General features: G+C 37.5%; 1 protein-coding gene across 9 annotated transcripts in view; it reads left to right on the top strand.

The window, feature by feature from the left end:
• The window catches only part of CDH12 (cadherin 12), a 576,725-nt gene that overhangs the window by 527,205 nt on the left and 23,927 nt on the right, over positions 1–25,593 (top strand). For all 9 annotated transcript variants that reach the window (XM_064662120.1, XM_064662078.1, XM_064662095.1 and 6 more), the window contains one exon: positions 21,360–21,496. In XM_064662120.1, the coding sequence (XP_064518190.1) occupies positions 21,360–21,496 (137 nt within the window). The remainder of the gene's footprint in view (positions 1–21,359; positions 21,497–25,593) is intronic.

The following is a 25,593-nucleotide window of genomic DNA, read 5'->3' as shown; positions in this document are numbered from 1 at the left end:
ACTGCCCCTTTCACAAGAACCACTTACCCTCTACATCTGGCAAAGAACAAATACTCTGATAAATAATTGTCATATATGTCTTGGCTGAGGCTGTGGGGATGTAATTGCTTACCAACATGGCTGTGTTCAGCATAAGTAAACCCTGCCTGGAAAACCTCTCATTTACTGGTATAGCTTATTTTTGTGAAATAAAAGGGTGAGGGGAGCTGTTATACAAATGTAATATATTGATTTTGCTGACCTATTTGCAGACACATTAGAAAGATTAAAGTGAACCAGAGTCACATACCAAAAAGGAAGCTCCTGTGTAAGATGTAGGCAGTAATTACACATACTTCCAGTACTAATTCATGTTGGGCCTACCTGACTTCAGGAAACATTTTTATCCCTAGATAGTCATGAGGTATATTGCAGACATAATGCATGTCATCAATCTTTAGATATTAATATTTATCGAATGAGACTATGATAGAACAGGAAAATGCCACTAGTGTCTACCAGGTGCCTACATATTCATGTATATTTAATTACAAATTGAATTTGGACTTTTTTAATCCATGTTTATTAATTATGTGTATTTTGGCTCACCACTTACGTTCTCAAAATATAAAATAAACATGCTAGTTGTAATCATATGCAAAAATATAACATATAACACTGACTGTTTAACTCCTGCTTTGTCAATTCACTGTGAATTTTTGCTTAAAACTGTTATTTTGTTTGTTTCACTTTTTTTTTATAATAGCATCTTCTATTTTTTTAATATAGAAACTTATTTGTCCGTGAATCTGTGACACATTGCTTCCCTGAAAAAGGATCAAAACCTTCACTAACAAAGACTGAAGTGGGAACCTTTTTCCCTGGTGGTAGCCTATGAAAATAGCCCCAATGAAGTCAATATTCTGTTGAAAACCATACTGTCTTGCAACAAGATAGCAAACCTTTAATCATTTAGTTGAGCAGTTTTTCATATGACAGCAGAATCATTTGGATGTATAACCACTCCTCAGTGAGGAGTGTTTTTATTTCACAAACCCTCCTAGGAGTCTCAAGTGCTTTTTACTGATTCTACATATCCAACTACACAAGAAAAATAATAGTCTCACGATGATTTATCCATATACTGTGCTCCCTGGAATATTAAGGGATCCATTTTAAAGTGTCCACGTCTACCTTTTTTTAATCCTGAAATCTCTACTTCAGTGTGCAAATGTTCATCTACAGTTAAAAGATCAGGAATATTTTAAAATACCTCTACATTTTTGGCTCAGTGCTCTACTTGCTGACCCCTTACACTGAGAAACTACAGAAGTGCTCCCAGGGTCACCTTTATGAACCAATTAGGCTGGTTCATGCCCACAGAAAAACATGAACTAAGTCCCAGTATTACCAGTTTCTCAGACAAATGGGTTTCTACTTAGAAGTAAGCCACATATTGAATTTGGTGGACTTTGTAAGGAGACATGCTGCTTTAAGGAGAGGAATGTGTTCCAGTAAGCTAGTTGACATGCTGAGAAGATTAAATTGGAAACCTCTACATGCAGCTCTCTTCTGACCTTGTAAGATCTCTTGTTTCTATGAATTTTCGTGTTTCAATCCTGAAAAGTCTTCCTTGGCTCTCATTTTTTGATTCATATATTAATAACCATATGATCATAATAATTCACATGATCATAATGATTCGTAATAATATATGTGATTCTCTGTATGCAGTTTGATCTACAGCTCTTTGAAATTAATGATAAGATTCTTATTAACTTACTGGAACTCTGACAATGCTCTATGTTCTGGGAAACCCTACTTGTATCTAAACATGGACTAGTCCAAACAGAACAAGAAATTATATGCAATTGTTAGTTACTGATGTATTAGTATTCAATATTCTATAAGTTTTATGTCCTCTAAATGAAAAAAAAGAAAAAAAGTACATGACCATAGGTTAGAAGAATGCAAATGAATTTGAAAGAATTGCATGTGATTGCAAGTTCTTAATGTACCTTAACCACTTATGCTTTGTCAGCTGTTTAAAATATAGATCATCTCATAGATGTAAAGAATAGTTCCATCGGTTTCATCCTATTTCAAAGGAGTCCAAGCAACTTCTGAGTAAATATTCTCTCTAAACAAATGTGGAAAATCAGGTCATGTTCTTTGAAGTCACAGTCCATACAAATTACTGGGTGGCACAGTTTCTCATTTTCTCTGAAATGTTTTCCTGGAGCAGTTTGGCTATTAAGGTGTCCATAACAAAAAAACAAAAAACAAACAAACAAAAAACCAAAAAAACAAACAAACAAACAAACAAACAAACAAACAAACAAAAAAAAAAACAAACAAGAGTCTGCCAAACAATAAAGACTGTGATAAAATCTGTACTGTATGCAACAGAATGCAAAATTCCAGAGAACGAGAGAGTTTAGAACAGTTCACATGAAAGGAAATGATGCTAGTTCCAGCAACTAAATCCATGTTATCAGAAATAAACTTTAGGTCTGTTATGCTAGATGCATCAGGAAGAGGGAGGTAACAGCTAAGAATGAAGACTAGATTCAGTTGTTAGAAAAAGAAAAATATTTTGCTGAAAGACATTGAAAATGGCAAGAGTTATATTATTTTTTCTCTTTTCTTCTGTTACTGGTATCAAGTTTTTGGACAAGTCAGGAATTTTAAAAGGCTTGTTTTGTAGGATGATATTTGCTAGAGATGTTGAAGTGAAAGGGCACAAAGTGCACATTCAGTAATGAACAGGAAATTAAACACAAGGAGAAAAGGGGCCACAGGTATGCAACACCTGCAAGGGTGACTGGCTTTGAAGCTTTTTTGGAACATTACCCCAGTGCACCTAATTTTCAAACTGTGTTAAATCTGGAGTTTATATGTCTCGGAAGATCTATTCCCATTTTATCCATAGTGCTTCAAGAAATGTTCAGCATACAAGTTAAGGTGAAGCTCTACATACTTTGTGGCCATTAAAAATCCCAAAACACTTGTAAAAAAAGCACTGATCTCATGTTCTTCTCAGACTTCTCTAGTTAAGACAGTTCGAAAATGTCTATGAGGAAAAAAAAGCAGCTGTCTTGTAGTGTGTTATAATGTATGCAATTTGTAAATATGCAAGTTTTTAGTAAAGATCCTTGTACTTCTGGTAGAAGGGGTTTTAAGACTTCCTAAAAATCACTGTTATATGTGTCCATACAGCATGAATGCTACAGACAGAGTTGTCAAAATAACAAGAAATTGCAAATGGGGGCCAACACTGAGTTACTCGCAGTACTTCCTAGAATAGTGAGCTCTGCCTAATAATGTGTGAGAAGTTCAACTTTGCTCTGAAACCTCTGAAGCTGTCAGATGTCTATGGAAATGATCTTCGGGCACAAAGTATGAAAGAATTATTGTTCCTGATGTGAATCCCATATATGACTCCAATTACAATGAGTTCCATGTTCTGTGCCACAACATTACCCTTCAGATCTCTGCTTGACTCGGGAGTTTTGCCTTATGAACCGAAAGAACCAATCAAAGCAGGAAAGCTGTGGGGACTATGCATTTTCTTGACCAAGTCCAGGGTCATGAAACAGTGATATAAAAGTAAAAGGCCATATGCACTAGTCAATCCTACCCTCAGTATCTTGGGGATAAGACTCTATTCCCAGCATGTGCATCCAAAGGAAAAACCTTATTTATTTTCTAAACTAGTTCACAACCTTATCTTAATGTACAAGCACAAAAAAGATGAATTACAGTTAAATATGTAAGAGTTTGAACTTTCAATCCCATAATTATTCTGACATTTTTTGTGCATATACTTTTTCAATTTGCTTTTTCTTCAAAAAAGAAAAATTCTATCCTGCGGTATCACAATCTATTTTATGGTTGTATACATACATAAAAAGTCTGGGACATTTAGTTCCAGCATCTCTTCATTTAACAACAGATTAAGTGATAGCTATTTTTCTGTCTATGGTATTATGCCAAAGGAGAACAAGGTGCTTTGCCAGTTGGTTTCATGTAGATAAAAGATGGTGGAACTCAGGAATTTTGGTTCTTTTTTATCTGCTCTGATGACTTTTACACACTTCTTGTTCTGTTACGTGCTCTCAGTTTCTGTTGCAATATTAGCTATACTCCATCCCTTGCCTTTTATGAAGTGCCTGTAACCTCCACTGCTTTTAAGACCTCTTTTCCAAATTCTGATTTATCCAGGTTGTCCAGTTCAAACCCCTGCATCAGTACCTCTCAGTTTCAGCTGCAGATGCCTTGCTATACTTTTCAGTCCTTCTACCAGCACACTGTTTTCTTGTATCTCCTATGCTCTGTCAAATAGCAGTCTCCTATTCCATAGTCTTTCTTTCTCTCACAGCCGATTTCTGTATTTTTCCTCCTGAACCATCTTCCATTATATTCATTGGTGTTCTGCTCTACTCTCTTCCTTTCTTCTGTGGAGGAAAGACATATCTTGTGATCTCAGTGGCTTGCTGTATTTTTTTCTCTTTGTCTCAATTACTTTATCTTCTTTCTAGAACCGTAGAAACTAGGTTTGTATCCAAAACTTTCTCTGAATCCAAAGGTGTATATTTGGCAGATACATCTAGTCTTTCCTCACCATCTTCTCTACTTTCAGTTCTCACTTGGCTTTGTAAACACTAAGCTACTGTATACACAACAGCATCCCTTTCTACCCACCCTACAGGAAAGCTGAAATTTATATAGGGCAGTGAACTCCTACTTCCTCTTCCTGTTCTCCTCACTTTCTGATTCTTCCTCTGTTCTCTGTTTTCTGGCTCTTAGACTTTGTCTTCATGATCTCAGGCAGTTGCATCCTCCACTCCACTGTCCTCTTCTTGTAAGTTCTTCCCCATATTATCCCATGAACTGCTCTGCCATTCTCTGGGTTTGAAGGAGCTGTCTTTCCTTCTCAGCAACTGGATGTTTTTAAGGGGCTGAACAGAAAGGTTACTTCTCTTTAAACACAAGGAAGAAAAAGCTTTCTCTTCTGTATATAAATTGTCCTTAAAAAGGAGCTTTTTTCTAGCAGAGTCACAGCACAGTCAGTCTCTGCTTTATCTTTACCATGAAACAAGATGTGAATAACAAATTATTATGGTAATCCTCTTCACGGTAGTTTAAATTAATACATCTTATTTCACATTTACAATGGGTTAGATGCATGCAAGCAGGCAACTACCACAGCTTAGCCGGCAAGTAGCTCAATTGTATCAATTCAAGATCTTTGGTACCTCGATTCCAGTGATCAGCTTGGACCTACTACAAGGAGCCACTACAAAACGAGTGTGGATTTGTTTTAACCTTAGTCTTAAATGTGTATACTTAAGGCTGAAGAGATCATACATGATTCTTCACTGGGGAAGGTAAATGTACTGTCACATTAGCCCTCTGTGATGCTGCAGCAGGTTCACTTTAAACAGTCAGAGACTTGAGTTAAAAACTCTTCTTTGTAATTTTGGGACACATGCAGACTGATCTTTTGATCTGTATGGGTTTTCTCAGGACTGACAGGAACATGGAGCAAAGGTAAGTACTTTCTGGAACAAGTTAGAAAGACTGCACTAGGGAAAAATCAGGCCTTTCCCCAAAAAACTTGGAAGGATTCATTTGACATGCATAAATCTTCCTAGATAACACCTGAACTTGAAGCATGAAATATTATTTCCTAAGTCCAGCAAGTCAAAAGCAACTGAAAACAAAGACTAAAATTGTGAGAGGCCAGTAACCTTTATTTACAGTCAGTTATTCATCAACTTACTGCAGCTTGTGAAAAACAGCAAGTGATCTTCAGTTGGCATATGCAGTCATATTACACTATAAAACATCAGTCAGGAGATTGAACTAAAATAGACGTGTAGACCCAAGAAGTTTATGGACTGCAGCTTTCTGTGAGTAGCCTGTTTGGGAGGGAAATGGATACTGAAAATCAAGTGTGCATTGAGATCCAAGGCAAAGAATAACTTGGCAGGGGAAGCTTTCAAATCAATTGAGAACAGCTAGGTAGCTAAAGTGAGCAGAAAGGAACAATATGGCCATAATAGTTCTGGGTTTACTTCACAGCACTTTTACCACTAGTGATGTGATTTTACAAAGGCAGTTCTCATCCCAAAGGCACACACTGTAATTTTACTTTACCTCAAATAATAGTCTTTCTGATTTTTGATCAAGAAGTCTTATTCCAAATTTCACCAGCAATGGATTTCTCAAACATTCTAGAAAGCAACTGTGAGATTAAAACAGAGCTTTAATGGCTGTAACCATATCATCTCAATCAGTGAACCTCTGAGGGCTTGACACTAAGAGAATTATGAGGGGTCAGAACTAAAAACAATGTCTAAGAAAAAATTATGTGCTACATGTTAGTTGGTTATTCTGCACATTGGTACACAAAGTTGATCCTGAAGCCATTATATTTAAATAATGGTTGCATATGGAATTTCTTATATATTTGTTTGTTTTTTTTTCTTTGCTGTCAGGCTTGTAAATGACGTTTACACAACAGGGGGTCTCAGAGTTATACAGTTTTTGGGATCTCTGTGTTTGGACATTTCAGTCACATTCTGACTGTAGATACAAACAGGTCTTAGATATTTCTTCATTTATTGTGTCCAGTTCTGGGCTTCTCAGTACAAGAAAGACATGGGCATACTGTGAGGAGCCCAGAAAAGGGCCAAGAAGATGATGAAGGGACTGGAGTATTTCTTCTTTGAAGAAAGGCTGAGAGAGCTGGAACTGTTCAGACCATAGAAGAGAAAGCTCAGGAGGGTCTTAACAGTGCATATAAATGCACTTAATAGCACACATAAGAGCACTTCAAGGAAGGGTACCAAGCAGATGGAGACAGCCTCCTCTCAGTGTGCCCAGGGACAGAACAATAGGCAATGGGCACAAACTAAAACTGGAGTTTTCCTCTGAACATCAGGAACAGGAAACACTTCTTTTGCTGAGAAGGTGACCAAGCACTGGCAAGGCATCCCGGGGAAGCGGTGGAGTCTGTCTCTGGAGATACTAAAAAAATATTTGGATATGATCTGGGACAACTTGCTCTAGGTGTCTCTCCTTGATCAGGGGGTTTGAATCAGATAACTTCCAGAGTTTTCTGTCCGCCTCCACCCTTCTGTGATTCTGCATCATCCCTCTTTAGTAAACCGGAACAGAGCGTGTGGCAAATAATGGCAGAGGATCATCTGTGATGGCTAAAAAGACTGTTATCAGCATTCACTTTTATATTAAGTCTACAGAGTTATAGTAACAGACTATATTAGGAAATAAATCTGAAAATATTGCAAAGGAAAAAAAGTACAGAAATTTCACCTCAGATAGGAGGAGAGAGGAGCCAATTTTAGAGGCAAATGATGGGACGTGATGTGGCTCAGGTCAGACCATCAGCAGGCAGATAAGAGCAAGGAGGTGCCTATTCTGCAAATTTTCCTGCTACTGTAATGGTCTAATAAAGCTATCATGATCCCAGATATAGAGGCAAAAACTAGAACGATTTATTGAACCTGCAAGTGCTATTTAAGTCTTGGAGGCTTATATGTTAATGAGGAGGAAGGGTTATTCCAAACAGGGGTTCCCACAATCTATTAGCATTTCCAGTAACAGAGGTGACATAAGGGGAAAAATGGATTTACATTTCTCTGGGATAAAGTATTTACGTTTTGGGGAATGGGATATCTGATAGCATCATGCAAAGTCTCGCTGCATCCTGCTGGGGGAGATCAGGACAATGGATCTTGTCTGATCTTTTAGATGATGTTTTTTTCACCAGCCTCTGTGGCCCAAGGTTTTCTGCTTATCCTAGCAGTTCTTCTTCTGCTGGTATTCAAATTTCTGACTGCAACATGCTGCCCTCATGAAATCCATAAAACCTTTGAAAAGGTGACTTCATACTTACACTGATCTCTGCAGATTCTGCGTTCCTTGGTACATGCAGAGGATTGGGGAGGAGAAACAAAAGAGGAAAATGCAGCAGCTCCTGCAGCATCAGAAATGTCCTAAATAATCTCTTATTTTATAAGTGCTTCATCAAACCAGATTCAAAGCAGCACAATGAAGCCTCCAATTCCTGACTTCAGTGTTTCCTCTTGCAGATGCAGCTGATAATCCAAGTGAGTCCCAGCTGATGATCTAAGCAAGCAGTAAATCTTTTACTGTGTGCCGCAGTTTTCTCTAGAGTCAGCATGATTACTTTATTTGTTTTTTCCTTTAATTGTCTCAGCATCAGCATTTTACTTCAGCTTTTTAATGGGTAAAAATATAAAATATTTGTTCAGATTTTGATATCCAGAAGACATAGAACAGAGCTAATATTTGCATGATGCGAAAGAAAACAATCAAATATTATTCCTATTGAATATATGCCAGTAGGTCAGCTCTCCTCCATAGTATCTATGCTACTTATTGCCTTCACACTTTATCAGGCGAAGAATTACAGCCCAGAAAAGCATCTCTGTCTTATTCTGTGGTGTTTGGGTCAGATGCACCCAATTGCAAAATAGTTTAAACTTCTACTGAGGCTGACTATCTGATGGAGTCATTGCATCTGCTTTCCCCCTCTCAGCTTTCTTAAGGATTGAGATATCCACTCAGAATTATTTGCTCTGTCGTCTATACTCTGCCCATTTGTAGAGATACTGATAGTCATCCAGACATCCATCTCAGCATGCCCTTTCTCCACCTAAAATCAGCAAAACAGGAGCCCTGCTCTCCTCTTTACAAAATGTGAGATGTGCTCTCCATTGCCTGTGTGCCTTGGTAAGTGCAGGTTCTTCCTGCTGTTGGCAGGATGAAGATCGAAAGAACAGACCATGGGCAGCAGTGCAGAGGGCACATGTATACCTTTCAAGATTAGGGTGAAATGGTGTTCAGGGTCTACAATTTGTGGTGCTGGTAGAGAAAGTACTCTACTGTTTCTCACCATATTGACTGCTAAGCCTGGAATGAGGGGGTTAAGTCCAATGTGACTTCTGCTGCTGCTCACAGTCCAAACAACTGAGACTTAATTAAACTACAGGACAAAGCTTTCCCTCTGCCTGTCTTGCAGTTCTGCCTGCTCAATGAGGCAGGAAAAATGATGTTGAGACTGAATAAAAACAATGCGTTTTCCAAATGACAACAGCTTTTGATAAGATACTCAGCTGGTAATGAGAAATGCAGAGCAGACAATGGAGCTGACTGGAGGTTTTGATAAGGAAATGAACAAAACCTTTAAAAGCAGAGGGAAGAGAAATCACAGGAACTTGTAGACAGGCAGAACTGGCAGTTTGGAAGGGATGATAACTGAGCTGCATCACATTTTAATTCCTGTATTACCTAGAGTGTTTTACTAAAATTCTTATGTAAGATTTATAAGGCTTATGAAAAGTTTAACAGCTTCCCTCACTTGACTCTGACCCATCATTAGTCTGGCTGTCTGCAGCCAATGCTTCCCTGTCAATTAATTTGGTATAATGGTTGATTTTCTCCAAAGGAGCAAAGTATAATTTATTTGCACTGATACTACTCATTCCAGATCAGGTAAGCTACTGACTGCTAAAATCACTAACCCTTCAACCTCCTGATTAAAAGCACAGAAGTATGAAGCCATGTACAGAGCACTGTGAACCCAGTCAAGTACTATGCAGAAGACTCAAACTGTTATTTTTTCATGTGGGAGACCAAATGTTGTATGAAAGGCATGAAAATTATACGGATGGAACACTGACAAGAAGTGTTCGTACTTTCTCCTAGAGTGTAACAATTCCTCAGTCCTTCTCTTAAGCATCACAACCTGATGTCCAGTATAGACAAGACTCATTGTTGGAAGGCTAGGGTGCAGCACACAGGATATCAGTCTGAGAAATTATACTGCTGAACTCCTTTGGAAAAGGGGACAGAGACAACATCTTGTTTTGGCTTCTGTCAAAAGAATCCCAAAATTCTCTCCTTTTTAAGCCCAAATATTTTAATTAATAAAAAACTCTCCTATCTAAAAGACTAGATACATTACCTCAATGAGATCTTCAAAAACCACTCAGTCTGGACATTTGCAACAACTTTACATCAGTGCTAAGTACCTTTGAAAATACCTACAAAATCATAAAGAAATATGGGGATTTGATTGAAATGCTGAAACAAAAATAATCGTAAAACTGACAGAAACATTTTAATATGTTAGTAAATTGGAGTCTGTATTTATTTTTAGGTGTGGAAAGTGTGATGTCATGTAAAGACAATTCTGCCACTTATCCACACCACATCCATCACCACACAGGCACCTCTAGTTTTTGATATCTTGGAACAAAGCAATGCCACTAAGACCTTTCTACCTATGCTCACTGTCGTGGTTTGGACCTTGTTTTCCCCCAGAGGCTAAGAGAAGTGGTAGACCCCAAGGGGTGGAAACCCTTGGAAGTTTTGAAGTTCTATCCAATGAGCGCTCCTGCAGAAATGTAAACATATCACAACCAGACCGGAAGAGAAGAGTTGTAGTTTGGTTGTAGGAGAGGTGGCCATGTTGTAGAGCCACGAGGTAGGGGCTCTGTGCCCCTTGGGGCCTCTGGCCCCCTCCCAGCCCCAGCTGGGGGGCTGCAGGGACCTGGAACAGCATAAAGCTGGGCTAGGTGCCTGTAGGTATGCCGGGAGAATGTTTTCTCCATGGGCACAGAACAGCAGCTGGGACTGACCAGAGAAACGATGGCAGAGAGCCAGAGATAAGACCTGAACTGAAGCAGCAGCAGAAACAACATGCAGCACCGGAGAGAAGACTCCTGGAAAGGGAGGAGAAGAAGAGAGCAGCAGAGAGACAGAGTTTGGGGTAAGAGACTGTACCAGATCCCCCAAAACTCCCTTGGAGACCCTCTTGGAGAAGAGGGACATGGACTCCTATTTTAGAGGAGCCTTGGAGTATGCAGCACGAGAGAGAGAGGAGCTGAGAAGCTCAGGGCGTCCCGGAGCTGGACCGGGATGGCCAGATGGAATGCGGGGGGAGTTGACCTTGGCTCCCCCCCCCTTGCACTGCTGCCGCGGTGGCAGCCTGAGAGACAGAGCACGGAGCTCTGCAAACGGGAATTTGAATCCCCTGAGGAAGGGACTTTCACGAAGATACCCCTGCATTTCGTGATATGCCTGTGGTGATGCGAGTCTTGTCCCTGCTGGCAGTCCACAGGTGAGGCCTTCGCTTGGACCGAAGGAGAGCGGAGGGGCTTGGAGACCCCCTTGTGTATGTTGAACAGAGATCCAGCTACAACAACCCAGTTACTGCTGCATGGAGGACAGAAGAGGAGCTGCTGCTTAAGGACTGGAAGGGATCTGTCCTTCTTTCCCTCCTGGACTTTTATTTGGAGGGGAGAAGAGATCTGGTCCATTGTAAATACATATGTCATGGTAGAGATAGTTGTGATCATGTGTATAATGTGATATGGTATTTATTTGTACAGTCATTGTAATATATTCCCTTTCCCCCACTTTGAGTCTGGTGTGTTTTGTCTGGAAAAACCCATCTCACATTAGGTTGAGATGTGGGAGGGGGGAATGGAGCTAGGGAATTGGATTTCGGGACTATCTCAAACCATGACACTCACCTTGTTGGTTTTGTGTTATTATATGACAACATTGAGACATTAATTTCTTAGCATCACACTTGAGACAGTTTTCGATATCAGTTCGGCAAGTGCAACTGACCAGTGACTCAATGTGTGAAACAGCTCAGGTTAGAAAGCAGCTGAAACCAAACTACTTTACAAACTGTCCCTTTCCATGTGAAAAAGAAATCACGTTTAGGAGAACTACAAGACTAGAACTGATTGGAAACAGGAAGGGAGGTCAGGATAGGGGATAACCACTTAACCTGGAACAGCAGCAGAGGTCCTTCTATGACTGTGTCTATCTGGGTCACTTAGGAGAAATGTCATATTAAGGTTTAATGGCAATAGTTAGATAACAGTGAATGGAGGTGCTGGTTCCTTTTCACAGTTCAGCTAGAGCTGATTTTTTGTCTGTTGAGCTTTTTTGTTTGTTTGCTTGTTTATGGTTTTTTCCCTCCATTTCTAGTACCCCCCTTAAAAAAACCCAAAAAAGTATTTGATATTATTATGTATTGGCATGGGTAGGCTTATTCTGAGATCCAGCTGGTATCCACGGGATTACCAAAAGGATACAATCTGACAACAAACCAGTGAAAGTTTCCTTCTGTTTGACCTCTAACACCTCAGCAGTGTTCTGAAGATATTCAGCAAAAAAAGTTTCTGCTCCCATTAAGGGAGATGGTTTAATAAATTATTTAAAACATATAAACGAACAAACAAAAAAAAGGCAACCTGGCAGAACAGCATCTGCCACTTAGGAACATTACCATGTCCTTTATAATTTTTGGTTAACAACAGAAAATTTTACAACAAAACTTCAAATGTTATTTTGCTATTGTTAGGATTAGATTTTTCTAATAACTCTTAGTATGAATATATTAGATGATGTTTTTATGTGATAATTGGCAAAATTTGATCGCATTTACTGCCTCCAAGAAGAATATCCCAGTATTAAACCCAGGGTATTAAAACTGGAAGTTCTGCACAAGGGAGGTCCTATTTATTTTCATTATATTAAGAATTTTTTTTAGAATATTTTTATATTAACAGAATTTATTCAATAATAAGTACTTTTATTTTTTTTAATCTAAAATATTTCATATATTTTGTGAATAATACTGTGTATGCACATTAATTGCTGGGTTGTACAATGTAAGGGGCACTTCCAAAATATTGTGGTTCTACTAGCACAGGACAATGTGAATGATATGCAAAGGTAGTCTGCTCCTGTTAGGCAAGTAGTACATTACACCTTACTTCATATTATCATGCTGCACAGAGGAGAAAAAAGATTGCTTAACATTTCTGCTCTTGTAAAACTGCATGAGACAAGTAATTTTCAAGCAATAAAAAATCACAAGAATCAGAGGCAAGAGTAATCTTTAAATCAAAAGAAGGTATGAAAAAGAAACTAAAGTAACTTAATACTGATTCAAGTGCTGCAGCCCTGAGAAAGACTTTGGAAATTTAACTATCCTATTTAGCCCTAAAAGCAAGTAACTCAGATGACTGTATCTTTTAGCACAGGAAAATAAAATGTTTTGTTACATTTAATTATAGTTGTTTAAACTTAATGGATTCTTTAAGCACGCATGGTCTACAGGGAACTCATTTCAAGAATTCTTCATTGCACCTTTAGCAAAATCATGGCAACAACTCCTTATTCTTAACTGCAGTGGAAGATACAGTAATCAATAGAAGAGTTTAGCACTTACATTTGAGAAGAGCAATAAAGACCTGACTTAGTGTTTCACATATTTATGCATGTAAATATGATACGTTTTAAACAACGGTAACTCCATGAATGGATTTACAATTGCAGGCAGGAAATTTCGCTGGCAGAATGGGATTTTGGAAGATACGTTGTTCAACACATCATATTCTCCAACTTTTTAATCTCTTTCAGGCTTGACTTGAAGTCTGAATTTCTTGTTTCTCATCGTAGGAGTGATTTTTCTGTTTCCCTACTTGTTAATAACTGCAATCTTATAAAAAATAAAAAACCTGTTGTTATTATATTTTAAAATATTTGGAACTGCACTTTCTGATTGGCATGATGATACTGTTTTATATTTAGCAGAGTTTAGCATTACAGGGGCTAATAGGAATTATTTAGTGCATCTTTCTAGAAATTTCCTTTATTCCACAGTTTCTGTTACATTACCCAGTTTGGCTTTCTAATACCAAGTGACAGAACTCATGTCATTCCTCTTTTGTGCAGCATAGTATACATCACTGACAGAAAGATAGTGCTGCATAACATAAATTTTCCCTTCTGAATTTTGCCCTTCCACTTCTCTGTGCCGGACAAATTCTACCTTTCCTTTTTCGGTGTATAAGCTCTTCAGTTATCTGCAGGCCATTATCATGTCTCCCTCTTTTCATCTCTTATCCAAGCTAAACATATGTTAGTTCTTTTAATCTTTCCTTATAACTCAGAATTCCTAGGCCAAAGAAAATTTTCTTGCTTTTCTGTAAATTTCCTCCAATTTTTTTATATTTATCTAGTGACATGATGCCAAGGAGAAAATTCTTTCATAGAGGTGTCATATTCATGACATCCAGTTATTCTGAAGAGATCTAATAATTTCAAGCCAGGGCATATGATTATTCTACTAATGAAAACTTCTTTTTGCCTTCAGGTAGTCAAATCACACCTAAAATCTGATTTGTATTCTTCCAGTCCCTCAGCCCTTTTGCCACTTCTGTGTTAATGTTTCTTTCATCTTTCATTTAAATATATATATATATTGGATTTACAAAAAATCATAACTGATCACAATACCCAACTGAATCCTGTAAGTTGTCATTTATGTTTCTAATTGGTTTAGGTTGCTGCTTATTATTTCTGATGTGATAGGCGGTATTTACCTATCCCAAGCTAGTATGGACTCTGAATTTTGTTTACCTGAATCTCAATATTTAAATAAACCTTAAAGTGAATACAATTTAAACAAATAAAAGTTACATACACAAATAGTGATCTGTCACATTACAGAAATGTGTTATTTCATCTCTTACCTTTCTTTGCAACATTTTTCTTAAAAAAGACAATGTTTTAAGTCACTAGGTATCAGAGTAAGGAATGTACTTGACATCAGCAATGTGTGAGTTGAGAAAAGTTGAGATATTTTTACAAAGCACCTCTATCAACCAGGTTATTTCTCTCTCAAACTAAAAAAAATCAATAGGAATTTTTGAGGAAATGTTTATTGAGCATGAAGGCACAATGACTAGAAGCCATTAACCTTCAAATACCTAATTTTGGCTGTGTTGAGCTGATATTTGCACTCCTTTTTTTAACTCAAGGGTACTTCTAGCAATTAAACCCTAAGCAATTTAATAAGAAGAAGACAAATCACTTAAGTCCATATGTTCTTAGTCAGTCTCAATTATCTCTGAGGCCCTTGGACAATCGATCTGATATTTTACATAATACAAAATGTAGTCTTCACTTAAAGGAGAAAAAATACCAGGTTATTTATCCTTTTAACGTCATCTTTATCTTTGCCTTATGGTTGTTGTTCCTATTTCTTCCCATAATCTTTCTCCCTGAAAGCAGAAAAAGTCTGTTTTTCTGTAAATCCTTTCATTTTCTTAATCATTTAAGGTTCATAGTGCAGAGTAGCTAATTTGTAAATATTACATTTCATACATATTGCTCATTTTCTCATTATTAACAGAACTACTTTCAGTAGTTGTCTCAAAGCAGTCAATCCGAAACCTCTCAAGTGGGTAACATTAAACCAATTTCAAACACCAAAATACATCAATTATTCAGCCTGGATCAAGAAATTTGCCTTTACTTCAGTTGACTGAGTTGACTGAAATTGAGACCTGCATCGCAACCACTGCCTCAAGCATCTTCAAGGTGACAGAAGTACTTTCTGAGGGCTGCAGGCACCTTCTCCTCCCTCCACTGACCAGTCATAGGGGCTTTCCCTTTCCCCAGTGGCTGGGCAAGGATGAAGTTCTTGGGGAAGATCAGAAGGGACTGGTGACCCAAAAGAAGTGAAATTAAACTCTAAAAGAGCCCAGCCATTCAAGAAACTACAGAAAGGAAGGATTTTTTTCCAATTTCATTCAGTTACAGGGAAAGGTATTAAGTAAATATTTGAATTTAGAAAAAATTATGCATGGAAAAGCATAGTTGAGAACTTACTTTCTCTTCGAAATGACACTTCTTTTTATCCCACTGCATCAAGAATTTTCTCAAATCTTCAATTCTTCATTCAGTGCTTGGGTTTGACATGCTTTAGTTGAAGTAATGAGATGCTTTCTAAACTTGGACTGACAGTCAAATCATTCAGAGTCTGCACAGAAAATTTATGATATTTGTTTTCTTTGATTCACCATCTGGGTCTCCTTAAGATACAATTTCACAATAGCAATTGAAATACAGACAAGAATGTTTATCCTGGTGCAGAACAGATGATGTGGGACAACTCTGTATCAAATATAAAAATTGAAGAAATGTCCCCCTCTATTTTTTTCCCCTTTTCTTTTAGGAGCCTGGTTGCAACTACTGGTCCCTATTTATGGTACAATAAAACAATAGTGAAAGCCAATAATTAAATGTTAAATGTGTTACTGCTCACTGAATTGTATTATTCCTTTCCATTTTCATGCCTATTCCTATTGAATAATGTGCTTTAATCCTTCAGATGATTTTCTGTATGCATGCTGTTGCAGCAGGAGCAAATTTGGTCTCAGTGCCTTTAGCATAACAGTGTCTCTAGGAACATGATCCATGCTTCCTTTCCCTGCTTGCCATATGAAGGGTGTCTTTGCTGTTACTGTCAGGAGTAATCTTGGGCAGATCAGAGCTCTTCTCACGCTTACCATGCTTACCATCACTGCACCCTACCTATTGTCGATGTTTTAGCACTCTTTGAGGTCACTCCTTGCATTTTACTTCTTTGACATTTGGTCTTGATCCTCCTAGCCTATCTTTAAAGCAATCTTCTCTTCTTCTAACTTGCTTCCCTCCAACTTGCTTCCTCTAACTTCTCTTCCTCTTAGCCTGCTCATTAAATTACATGATCATAATATCATGAAAAAGGTTTAAGAACTGCATATTCCATTTCAGATATTCAGAATTTAACCAAAGGCTCCATCTATTCATCTTTTAGTTCCAGTATCAAAAAGAAAATTTCCGGAGACAAATATTTTTTTCTCCAGATTCATAAGTACTTCTGTGTCTCACTGGCAGTGATATGGCAGAGTTACACAGGCCTGCTTGTGCTCTTCGTTTTTAGGAGGTATGGGTATATATGGGCAAGGTATTGTGAGTCTGCCTATTTTTTTAGTCTTTGAGATCTTTCAGTTTAAAATTATGCCAAAGCTGCTTGTCTGAGACATGGATGGATGTAGCTGTCAGCTACATGAACATTTAAGCAAGGATAAATACACTGGGGTGCCTCTGGACTAGGAATGCACAAGAGAGCACTTAACCTTAATATGACTCAGCTTTCACCATATCAACATCATGCAAATTTTTCTGGTACCACTTGATTCCCTGCTAGTTTTACTTTCTCTACATTTATGACATCCTCTTCAGAAGAAGACCTGAGAGTGCTGGGAACATCTGGTGAAATCCCCATCATGGGCCAATGCATAGGCACACAGATGCATACTCTGCTTTCTGCTTAAGCATTATAAAAAAAAAAAAAAACAGAAAGAAACTAAGATTGTAATATGGTGTACATTGTTAACGTGCTATTATATGATTCCTCTGTTGCATTGTTGCATTGTGTCACTGCTGCTGTGTCTATTAAGACAAAACAACAAAAGACTTTGACAAAGCTTATAAACTTTTAATGAGGATGCACCCCTACTGTTACCATGAAAGTGATGCCTGTGCTAGTCAGGGGAAGTCTCTCCCCCTGCTTTTTAAGGCAAAAAAAAATACAAGTCAAGTCCTAAGCTTCACAGCCTCCTTAGCATCCTGCTACATCCCATTCCTTCTGAGCATGTTGTCCGTGCTGTCATGCATATTTCTATAGAAGCAGCAGGACAGCTGTCCAGTTCTTTTATTCATGGTACAACAGTCTGAAGCAAGTACAGTTGTCTGCTCAATGGCTCAGAGTTCCTGTTATCCTCACAAGGATGACCTGCTGTCACTCAATGTATTCAATAGCACTTCATCAAGCACTCTACAATCTTTTGTGCTGTAGTTAGAGTCAAAACAGTCTTCCTTACTGTCCTCCACTCTTCAAAAGAGTATGAACCCTCCTTCAGGGGAGTGCTCTCACCACATGAGGGACACACAGTCTCACCATTTAGCCAAGGTGAATGTCCATAATTCTTGGAGCTCCTAAGAAGGCAGTCTGTGTTTTCGAATGTTCTGGATGAGCCCTACAGGCTTAAACCTTATCATTTTTAAACCAAATATTTCCATTCTGTCTCTTCTACCATGCCTGTTCAAATGCAGGTATTCTTGAGAAAACTCAGACAACATTAGCAAAGGTATATCATTCCACACTCTCCCTGCCTTCAATAGCATAATCTGGAATACAGTTCTCTGCTAGGAAGAATATTCAGGGAGACATATAATTCAAAGTTTCTTCCCTGTCAGTAAATATGAACTATATTAATGTTTGGTACTCAGACCTGCCACGCTGGCTTGTTCAGGGGCTTCAGAAAAATAGTATTGCTGAAAAATAATACTGCTGTGTCAACAAATAAGTTCTCCCTAACTTTTCAAGGAGGAAAATGCCTCTTGAGATTAGTGCAGTCATCAATGATCTATCTGGCAGGCACTCTGAGCAGTCAAACAAACCAACCTCAGTTCTTGAAACTGCTAGACCATGACTGGAAGATCTAGACAGCTGTCCTAATACCAGTATTTTAACACTGTTCCTCTTCGTATCACTATCTAACAAGAAATGTCAGGATTTATATCCCAGATACCTGGATTAATCTCTGGAAAGTGAATGATTTTTCTGGTTGGAGACCTTTTTCCTATTTCTTCTGTTCTTTAAAGCATTTTCTTTCCATGTTGAGGACAGAGCTCAGGCAATACCATTGGCCTTCGAAACATATTAATTGTTGCTGTTCTATTTACAAAAAATCTCACATTGAGCATCAGAGTGTAAAGAATGCTTTTGGGCTACAGAAGGAAACCACATTTCCTTTAGAGCCTTTGCCAAAAGTGACCTCCCCCTGGGATGTCCCAAAAATTCCCATTTGAAGACCAGCCAGATGGGGCCCCATTCACTCTTTTATTAAGCTTTATAGACTTACTGAGGTATCTGGGAGCAATGCTATTTCCAGAAGAGATGTCTGTGAGAGGATTTTCTGCTAGATATGTTTTCATGTGTACTATGCATGGAGAACCAATGAAAGGAGGAAGAAGGGATGCTTATTTGCAACTTTTCCTGTAAATGTATATATTTTAGGCAATCCATCCCTAATACTCTCTCCTACATCTTTTCCTTCTGTAGATTCTTAGAATGAGAGAAACTGAAATAACTGGCTCTTACACCCCTAATTTAAGCATATGTGCAGCACATGGAGAGAGAAGGAAAGGATGTCTTTAAAGATGATGCCAAAGTTAAAATAAATAAATAAATATACTAACAATGCTAACACTAATGACATAATAGTTTCCACAGTGTTAATACAGGTGAAGGCAATGGATTTGGAAGAATTGCTACAGTTCTGTGTTTATCGAACTGTTCAATTATTACAGATCCCATTTCCATGGAAGCCATGAGGAATTCTGCTCTTAGTATCAGCATTAGTAGTGCTAGCCTTGCAGGGCTTATTGTGGACTTGGGTTCTGCTGCTGTTTATCTTTAGGAATAGTGCATGAAGTTAATCACCTGTGTGAATGCTTGCAGATAGACTATCAGATTATGATCCTGCAAATATTCATGCTTTAACTCCGCTTCAAACACAACAGTGTTCATACTTAATATGTTTTCTGTAGTTTCAAAGCCTCCTGGTGAAAGAGTCCATCATCTACACTGTGCTTTGAATTAAGGCCTGTACTTTCTTCATGGGTTCATACTATGATGTGCAGGTTACTTAGACAAAGTTAATCTTTCTAAGGGGAAATAAAAGCAAAGTTACTTTCTCATGCTTTGAATTCATTTATTTCATTTTGGAAGAAATTGTAATCTATTAAACATGCAAAGCCCGAAAGAGTAATTTTGCTGCTCCTGAGAGAGTATCTTAGGGTAATGATATTTCTAATAAATGGTTTATATATTTTTCATAATTTTTATGTCAACCAAATTTTGAACAATGAGTTTGAAATTACAAATGTGGGTAGACAATATTATCATATTCAAGAAAATGTGCCTGCTCAACTGTGTAAAAGGATACATGCTGCCTTTAGCAAACCATTTCTGAAGCTTTTCAGTTAAAGCGGTGAAATGGTAATGATCCCTGTCAATTGATGAAATAACCTATTTCATCTACAGATAGGATTTTTTTTGTGATTTTGATTAAAATATTGTCTCCAAAGTCTTTTACTTTTTTACTGTTCAATTCTTTCTGAGCTATTGATATTCTGGACTTCCAATCAGAGATATTTTCTTTGGGAATATGACATATACCCCTTTCTACCATTTTTTGTTTCTACAGCAGTAAACGAATACAGTGTTTATCATTACATTCTCTATACATTAATTACGTAAATTACTCCCATCAGAGAATGAAATGTCAGCTTTTTTTCTTATTCTCACTGGTTTACATGCAATGAGGTGTCATAGGAATGGTTATCTAGGTTTTATGATCTAATGTACTTGTTGTTGAGCGCCATTTTGTTCTTATTGCCTACTGCTCACAAACAGCTTTCTTAATTTCATCCTGCCTAGTTTTTGAGAAACACCATCAAGGTATGAAGAGACTAACAATGAGAAGGAAATTAGCTAGTGGAAACTGCATCAGAAAAATTATTATTCTGTTATGACTAAAAGCAGTAGCATCAAATGTGAAAATAGACTTTCAAATTAATTAGCATTTTAAGGGAAATGGGTTTGGGATAGTTATCAGACTGTTTTTAGACAGTTATGTTTACAAGTGCATCTCCGCTTTTTATTAATTCCTTGCTAGAGAAAAATGACAAATGAGTACATATTTTTCAGTTTTAAACCTGTTCTATGTTCATACTTGACAAATAAAGGCTTCAGAAAGAAAAACACACCCAAAGGTATCGCCCTCACAGGTCCAGTGAAAGGTGCCTATTCTTCCCAAAGGCAAAGAGCTTTTTTTTGATCCTATAGGTGTGGGAATAAGCATAATCTTCATCTCTCATGCTGTGACCCTGCTAATAAGGTGAGGGACCTTTGAGTAGACTGTGCCAACAGCCTGCATATATCTGCTAGGACACCTCTTTGCAAGCCAGTGAGGTTGTGTCCAGCCTAGTGCAGCTACAGATGGATGTAAAGAAACCAGATCTGATATACTCTTCATTGCTGTTCATAACTCAAGCACTATTTCTCATACCTTTTCTTCTTTTCCCTCTAGTGCTTTCTAAAGTGGCTGGTGTAAGTGATCAGGGTCACAGATGCAGATCAACTTTTTGGGACCTCAAAGTTTTCAAATCATCTGAACATCAGAAGTACTAAATCTTTCATTATATCCCATTTCCCCTTGAGCATTCCAACTCTGGAAAAAAGAAATAAACAAATCATTCTTTATTGTCTTTTTCCTGCAAGGATGGTAACAGCTGCAAAGAGAAAAATAACAAAACTCGAGGAGGCTACACTGCTGCTGTGACAAATGAGTAATCTTTGCACATTTGCATATACTTACTTTAATATTTTTCACATACAGATACTTCATCGATTGGAAGAATGATGTGGACAGCTACTTTACAATAGATCCTACTGAAGGAACCATTGCTACCAATGAATTACTGGACAGAGAAAACACAGCACAGTACAATTTCTCTATAATTGCAAGTAAAGTTAGTAAGTATGACACAAACTGAATTAATATGCTAATCTGGTATTTTTTTTTCAGAATGCAGTGCTCAGGCATAAATATAATGTGAAGAATGCATGTATTTCCAGGAGGTTATTTAAGAAGATTCAATAAATATCATTTTGTCAGACTCCTTGTGAGGCTAAGTGTCTTGTATAGTGAGGTTTTTCTAGTAGACCTCATGTAGGCGCAGTTGCCTCAGAAGTTGAAAACCATTTTGTCAGCATGAAGCTCATGAGGAGCTGTATGGAGGCCTATGGAGGATTTCTGATTTTGTAATTAACTCCATTTGAAATTAGGTTATTCAAGAAACAAGTCTGTCAATGTGCTTTTTGAAGGCAGAAAAATTCTGAGTTATTTGATTCTCAAATAAAAAGTACACTAAAATTGAGTCAAGATTTTATGCCCTAAATTAATTCATCTGTGTGCTGCATCTCTGTTCGTCTGTTCATCACTCTGCTCAAAATATTATGCCTAAGTCCTTCTTTTCTTTCCTTATGTGATTTGTGGTGGAATATTTTCATTTCTTATTTTTGTGTCTTCTGCATAGCCCTTTTCTTTATATATGAGAAGTCCCTTCTTCCACTATATTATTTAGCTCCAACTTGCTTCATTGCCATCCTTCTGTGTAGTATTCCTCGTTCATGATCCTGTCAAACTGAAATCCTCATAGATATTTTCCACCCTTTGATTGCAAGTCTTTTGGTGACTTGGTGGTTGTGTAAAGGACACAGAAGTCTTTCTGTTGACATCAACAGGCTGTAGAAGAGGATCCAGCTGTATTTCTTACTCATTGTCTGTTGTTTATGTGTCCAAAAATGCAAGTTTCTATAGCAAAGAACACGTTTTCCCCAATGCATTACTTGGCTGAGTCTTCAAAAAGTAATACATGGTACTAACAGGAAGAGGGAGATTTTGAGAAAAGAGAAGGTATATATTATTTCAGATAAAAAAATAAATTCTCAGTTGTAGTTATCTCAAAAAGAACCATGGGGTCACTCTCTGGAACCCAAAAATACAATGACAACACCAACCAAATGAACCATTTGAATTTTGTCCATGGCTTGGAAAAGACATACACTAACAGAGAAGACTAAACTGTCACAAGTGATTGAGTTCATGGAGATATGTGTGCATGTGTATATTCACAGAAAGTCCAGCAGAACTGTAATTTGTTTCCAGAGAAACTGAAAGGCAGGTAGGTGCAGAAGGAAGATTTCATAATGGTCTATGTTTCAGTAAAGCTTAAATTTAGATTTAGCGATAGACAAAGGACATTTGAGATTTGTACATTTTTTTTCCTGCAGTAGGGCATCAGTTTTAGTAAAATTGATTTAAATCTGTTTATTATTCCCAAAAGCAATTAAAGCTATCTAAAACCTTGAAGTTTATTTGCCTATGTACCTTCCTGGCACATAAATACCTGTATGATATTTAAGTAGAGCTGTAACGAGTAGTAAATATTATGAAATTCTAAATTTTAACAATTGCCCAGTTAAGAATCTACACCTAAAACATATTTGTGATTCATTGCAGCATACCTCAAAAAATTTATACATTGGCCACTATCTATAGCACTAAAAACAATTGCTATACCTATACTATAGCAGTAATTGGCAAAATTGTGGAGGATTCGAGGTATGGTAACTGTCAAAACTTTACGTGCAGATGTCTGACTAAGAGCACAGAAATAAAGGCTGAGGTCTGAGGCATGAAACACTGCACACAAGCCAAAAAGGTTAGAGAGAAGAAAACACTTGAAGAAAAAGAGTGAGGGGAAATTACTATATTTGAAGAATTTTTACTATTAAAAAAATTGCCACTTGTTCAGTGCTGACATAGAAACACTGAAGTTGTCATCTCTTATTATGAAGAAAGTGCACTGAGTGGTGCCTTAACATATACATGACTGCATAAGGAAGGTGGCCCAGTATTGAACTTAGTTGCATCAGCTTTCCTCAGGAACACTATTGTAACTGAAGTATTTTCACTTCTCTAGGACCTTATCACTGTATGATATCTATCCTTATATAATAAGGATAAATAACTGGATTTGAAACTAGTAGTATTCATATTAAATTATGTTTTTTTAAAAACTTATTGCTAAAATATGAATTTTGTATTCTCATTGTGAGAGAATAGCAACAGCAACCCTTCCCACACCTTTTAGACACATCCTACTGGTCGTTCTTTAAATTATCTTTTCTTGGACTGGCCAATTATAAATCAAGCCCACCAGCTTTATCCCAATCAAGTCAGAGAGAAAAATAAATTAAATTGGCTTTGCCATCCTTCCCGTATGTATGGGAAACGATGCCAAGGTCATCAGCAGGCTTGCATGAACTCCCTGTGTGTAAGTTGCAGATGATGCTTATGTTACGTTTTTGTCTCACAGCCACCAAAATCTTGAAGTAATATGAATTTTGGGCAAACAATGGCATAAATGGCCCACAATTTAGATAGTTAAGCAATTGATAAATGTAAATGTAGATATAGATGTAGCTGATAAATGTGACTATTATTAGCATGAAAATACCAGAAGGTATAATTTTTAAAGGAGAATATTTCAAAATGAGGCCAAAGAGTTATCTTGTGTTTATTAGTTACCTTTTCCTGACATTACCTGTTACTGAAGGATGGGCGGGGGGAGAGTCTTGTTCAAAACCTGATTGTAAGGGAATTTGTAAATGGTTTCATGTCCAGTGTCCTCATTCTGCACTTCTTTAACATATACAGATATGTACACTGAGATTATTCTTCCCTAAACTCCAGATCCTGCACCTTCATCCCTTCCTATATCAGACGTGGTGCAGGCTGGCAGCTTGAAGAGGGACAGAACTTGGTTCCTTAGTAAATGATTAATTATGAAATCTGCTTGTTCCAGGCTTGCTTGTGTCAACTTGTACACTCACTGCCAGTACTCAGCAGTAACACAGCATATCTTACACAAGGACAGCAGTTACTGGTTCCACATAGGGAATTGGGATAAGGAAAAGGAAAGTTATTCCACTCAAGTTACACAATGACCAACTCTAGCCATGTATCATTATACTGTGATCTTTATTTCTAACCCTGAAAAAATTCCAAACATCTGATCTAAACACCGTCTAGGAATCTGTCTCCAAATAATAGCACAATTGACACTGGAACATCTCAGAGGTGTACCCAGCATGGAGTGATGGAGAGTCTACTATCACATTTAACACGAGACACCATAACTTTATTCTTGCCCCTGTTAAAAAAACCTGTCCCAAAGTAGTGATGTTTTTAAGCAGGAGATGGATGATTGTTCTGCAGACATGATGCTGATGAAACAGACATGAAAGTAGTTGAATGCAGAAGATCCCTTACCCATTCATAGAAATAAAATTTTGCTTTTAAATAGAACAAAATGCACGAGTAGGGAGAGGATGTTTCAGATGCATATTGTTTTCCCCCATTTCACTTCCTAATTTTATTGTGCTTCTTTTCATTTCCTGACTATATTTCATTGTAGTTCGTTTGCATTTTTTCCTTTTTAGAGTGAATCAACTCCTTAGCACCTTCCATGGTTGCTGTTTCCGAATATTTTGATCCCACAGGATCTATCCAAAATAATAAATTAAATATGGTTTGCATTTATTTCAAGCACAAAAGCCAGCTCTCACCAAGTAGCTTATTTCTATGTCTTCTTACCTTCCAAACAGTGTGTCCACATGCAGATAGATCCTTTAGGAGTAGTCCCTTACAACTTCCAGTATGTGCATTTGAATTGTCTACAAGACTACTAGTTGTCCTATGCCAAAACTGTGCCAAGGGCTGCTGTAAGAACATAATGGCATAAAAAATCACAGTCCAGTGATCAGAGAGTTCCCCCTTGTGCTGACTAATTACCTAGGATGGAAATTTTTTTTCCCTTTTACAGAAGAGGAAATAGATAAAATGCATAAGATCTTATTTCTGCTTTCCTGCCCTAAAAGCATGAGTTAAGGGTAAAAATAAAGTAACCATAGTCCTTCCTGTTCAAACTGTCTTCCCAACTCATCTAAGTTTAGGCTCAAATTTTGAGAATGTTAAAGAAACCTCAGCTTAAATCTCAAAATGC

This window comes from Pseudopipra pipra, chromosome 1 (genome assembly GCF_036250125.1).
Source record: "Pseudopipra pipra isolate bDixPip1 chromosome 1, bDixPip1.hap1, whole genome shotgun sequence".
NCBI classification, from domain to species: Eukaryota; Metazoa; Chordata; class Aves; order Passeriformes; family Pipridae; genus Pseudopipra; species Pseudopipra pipra.
Note: the sequence above shows the minus strand (reverse complement) of the source record. Positions and strands in the feature narration are given on the sequence as shown.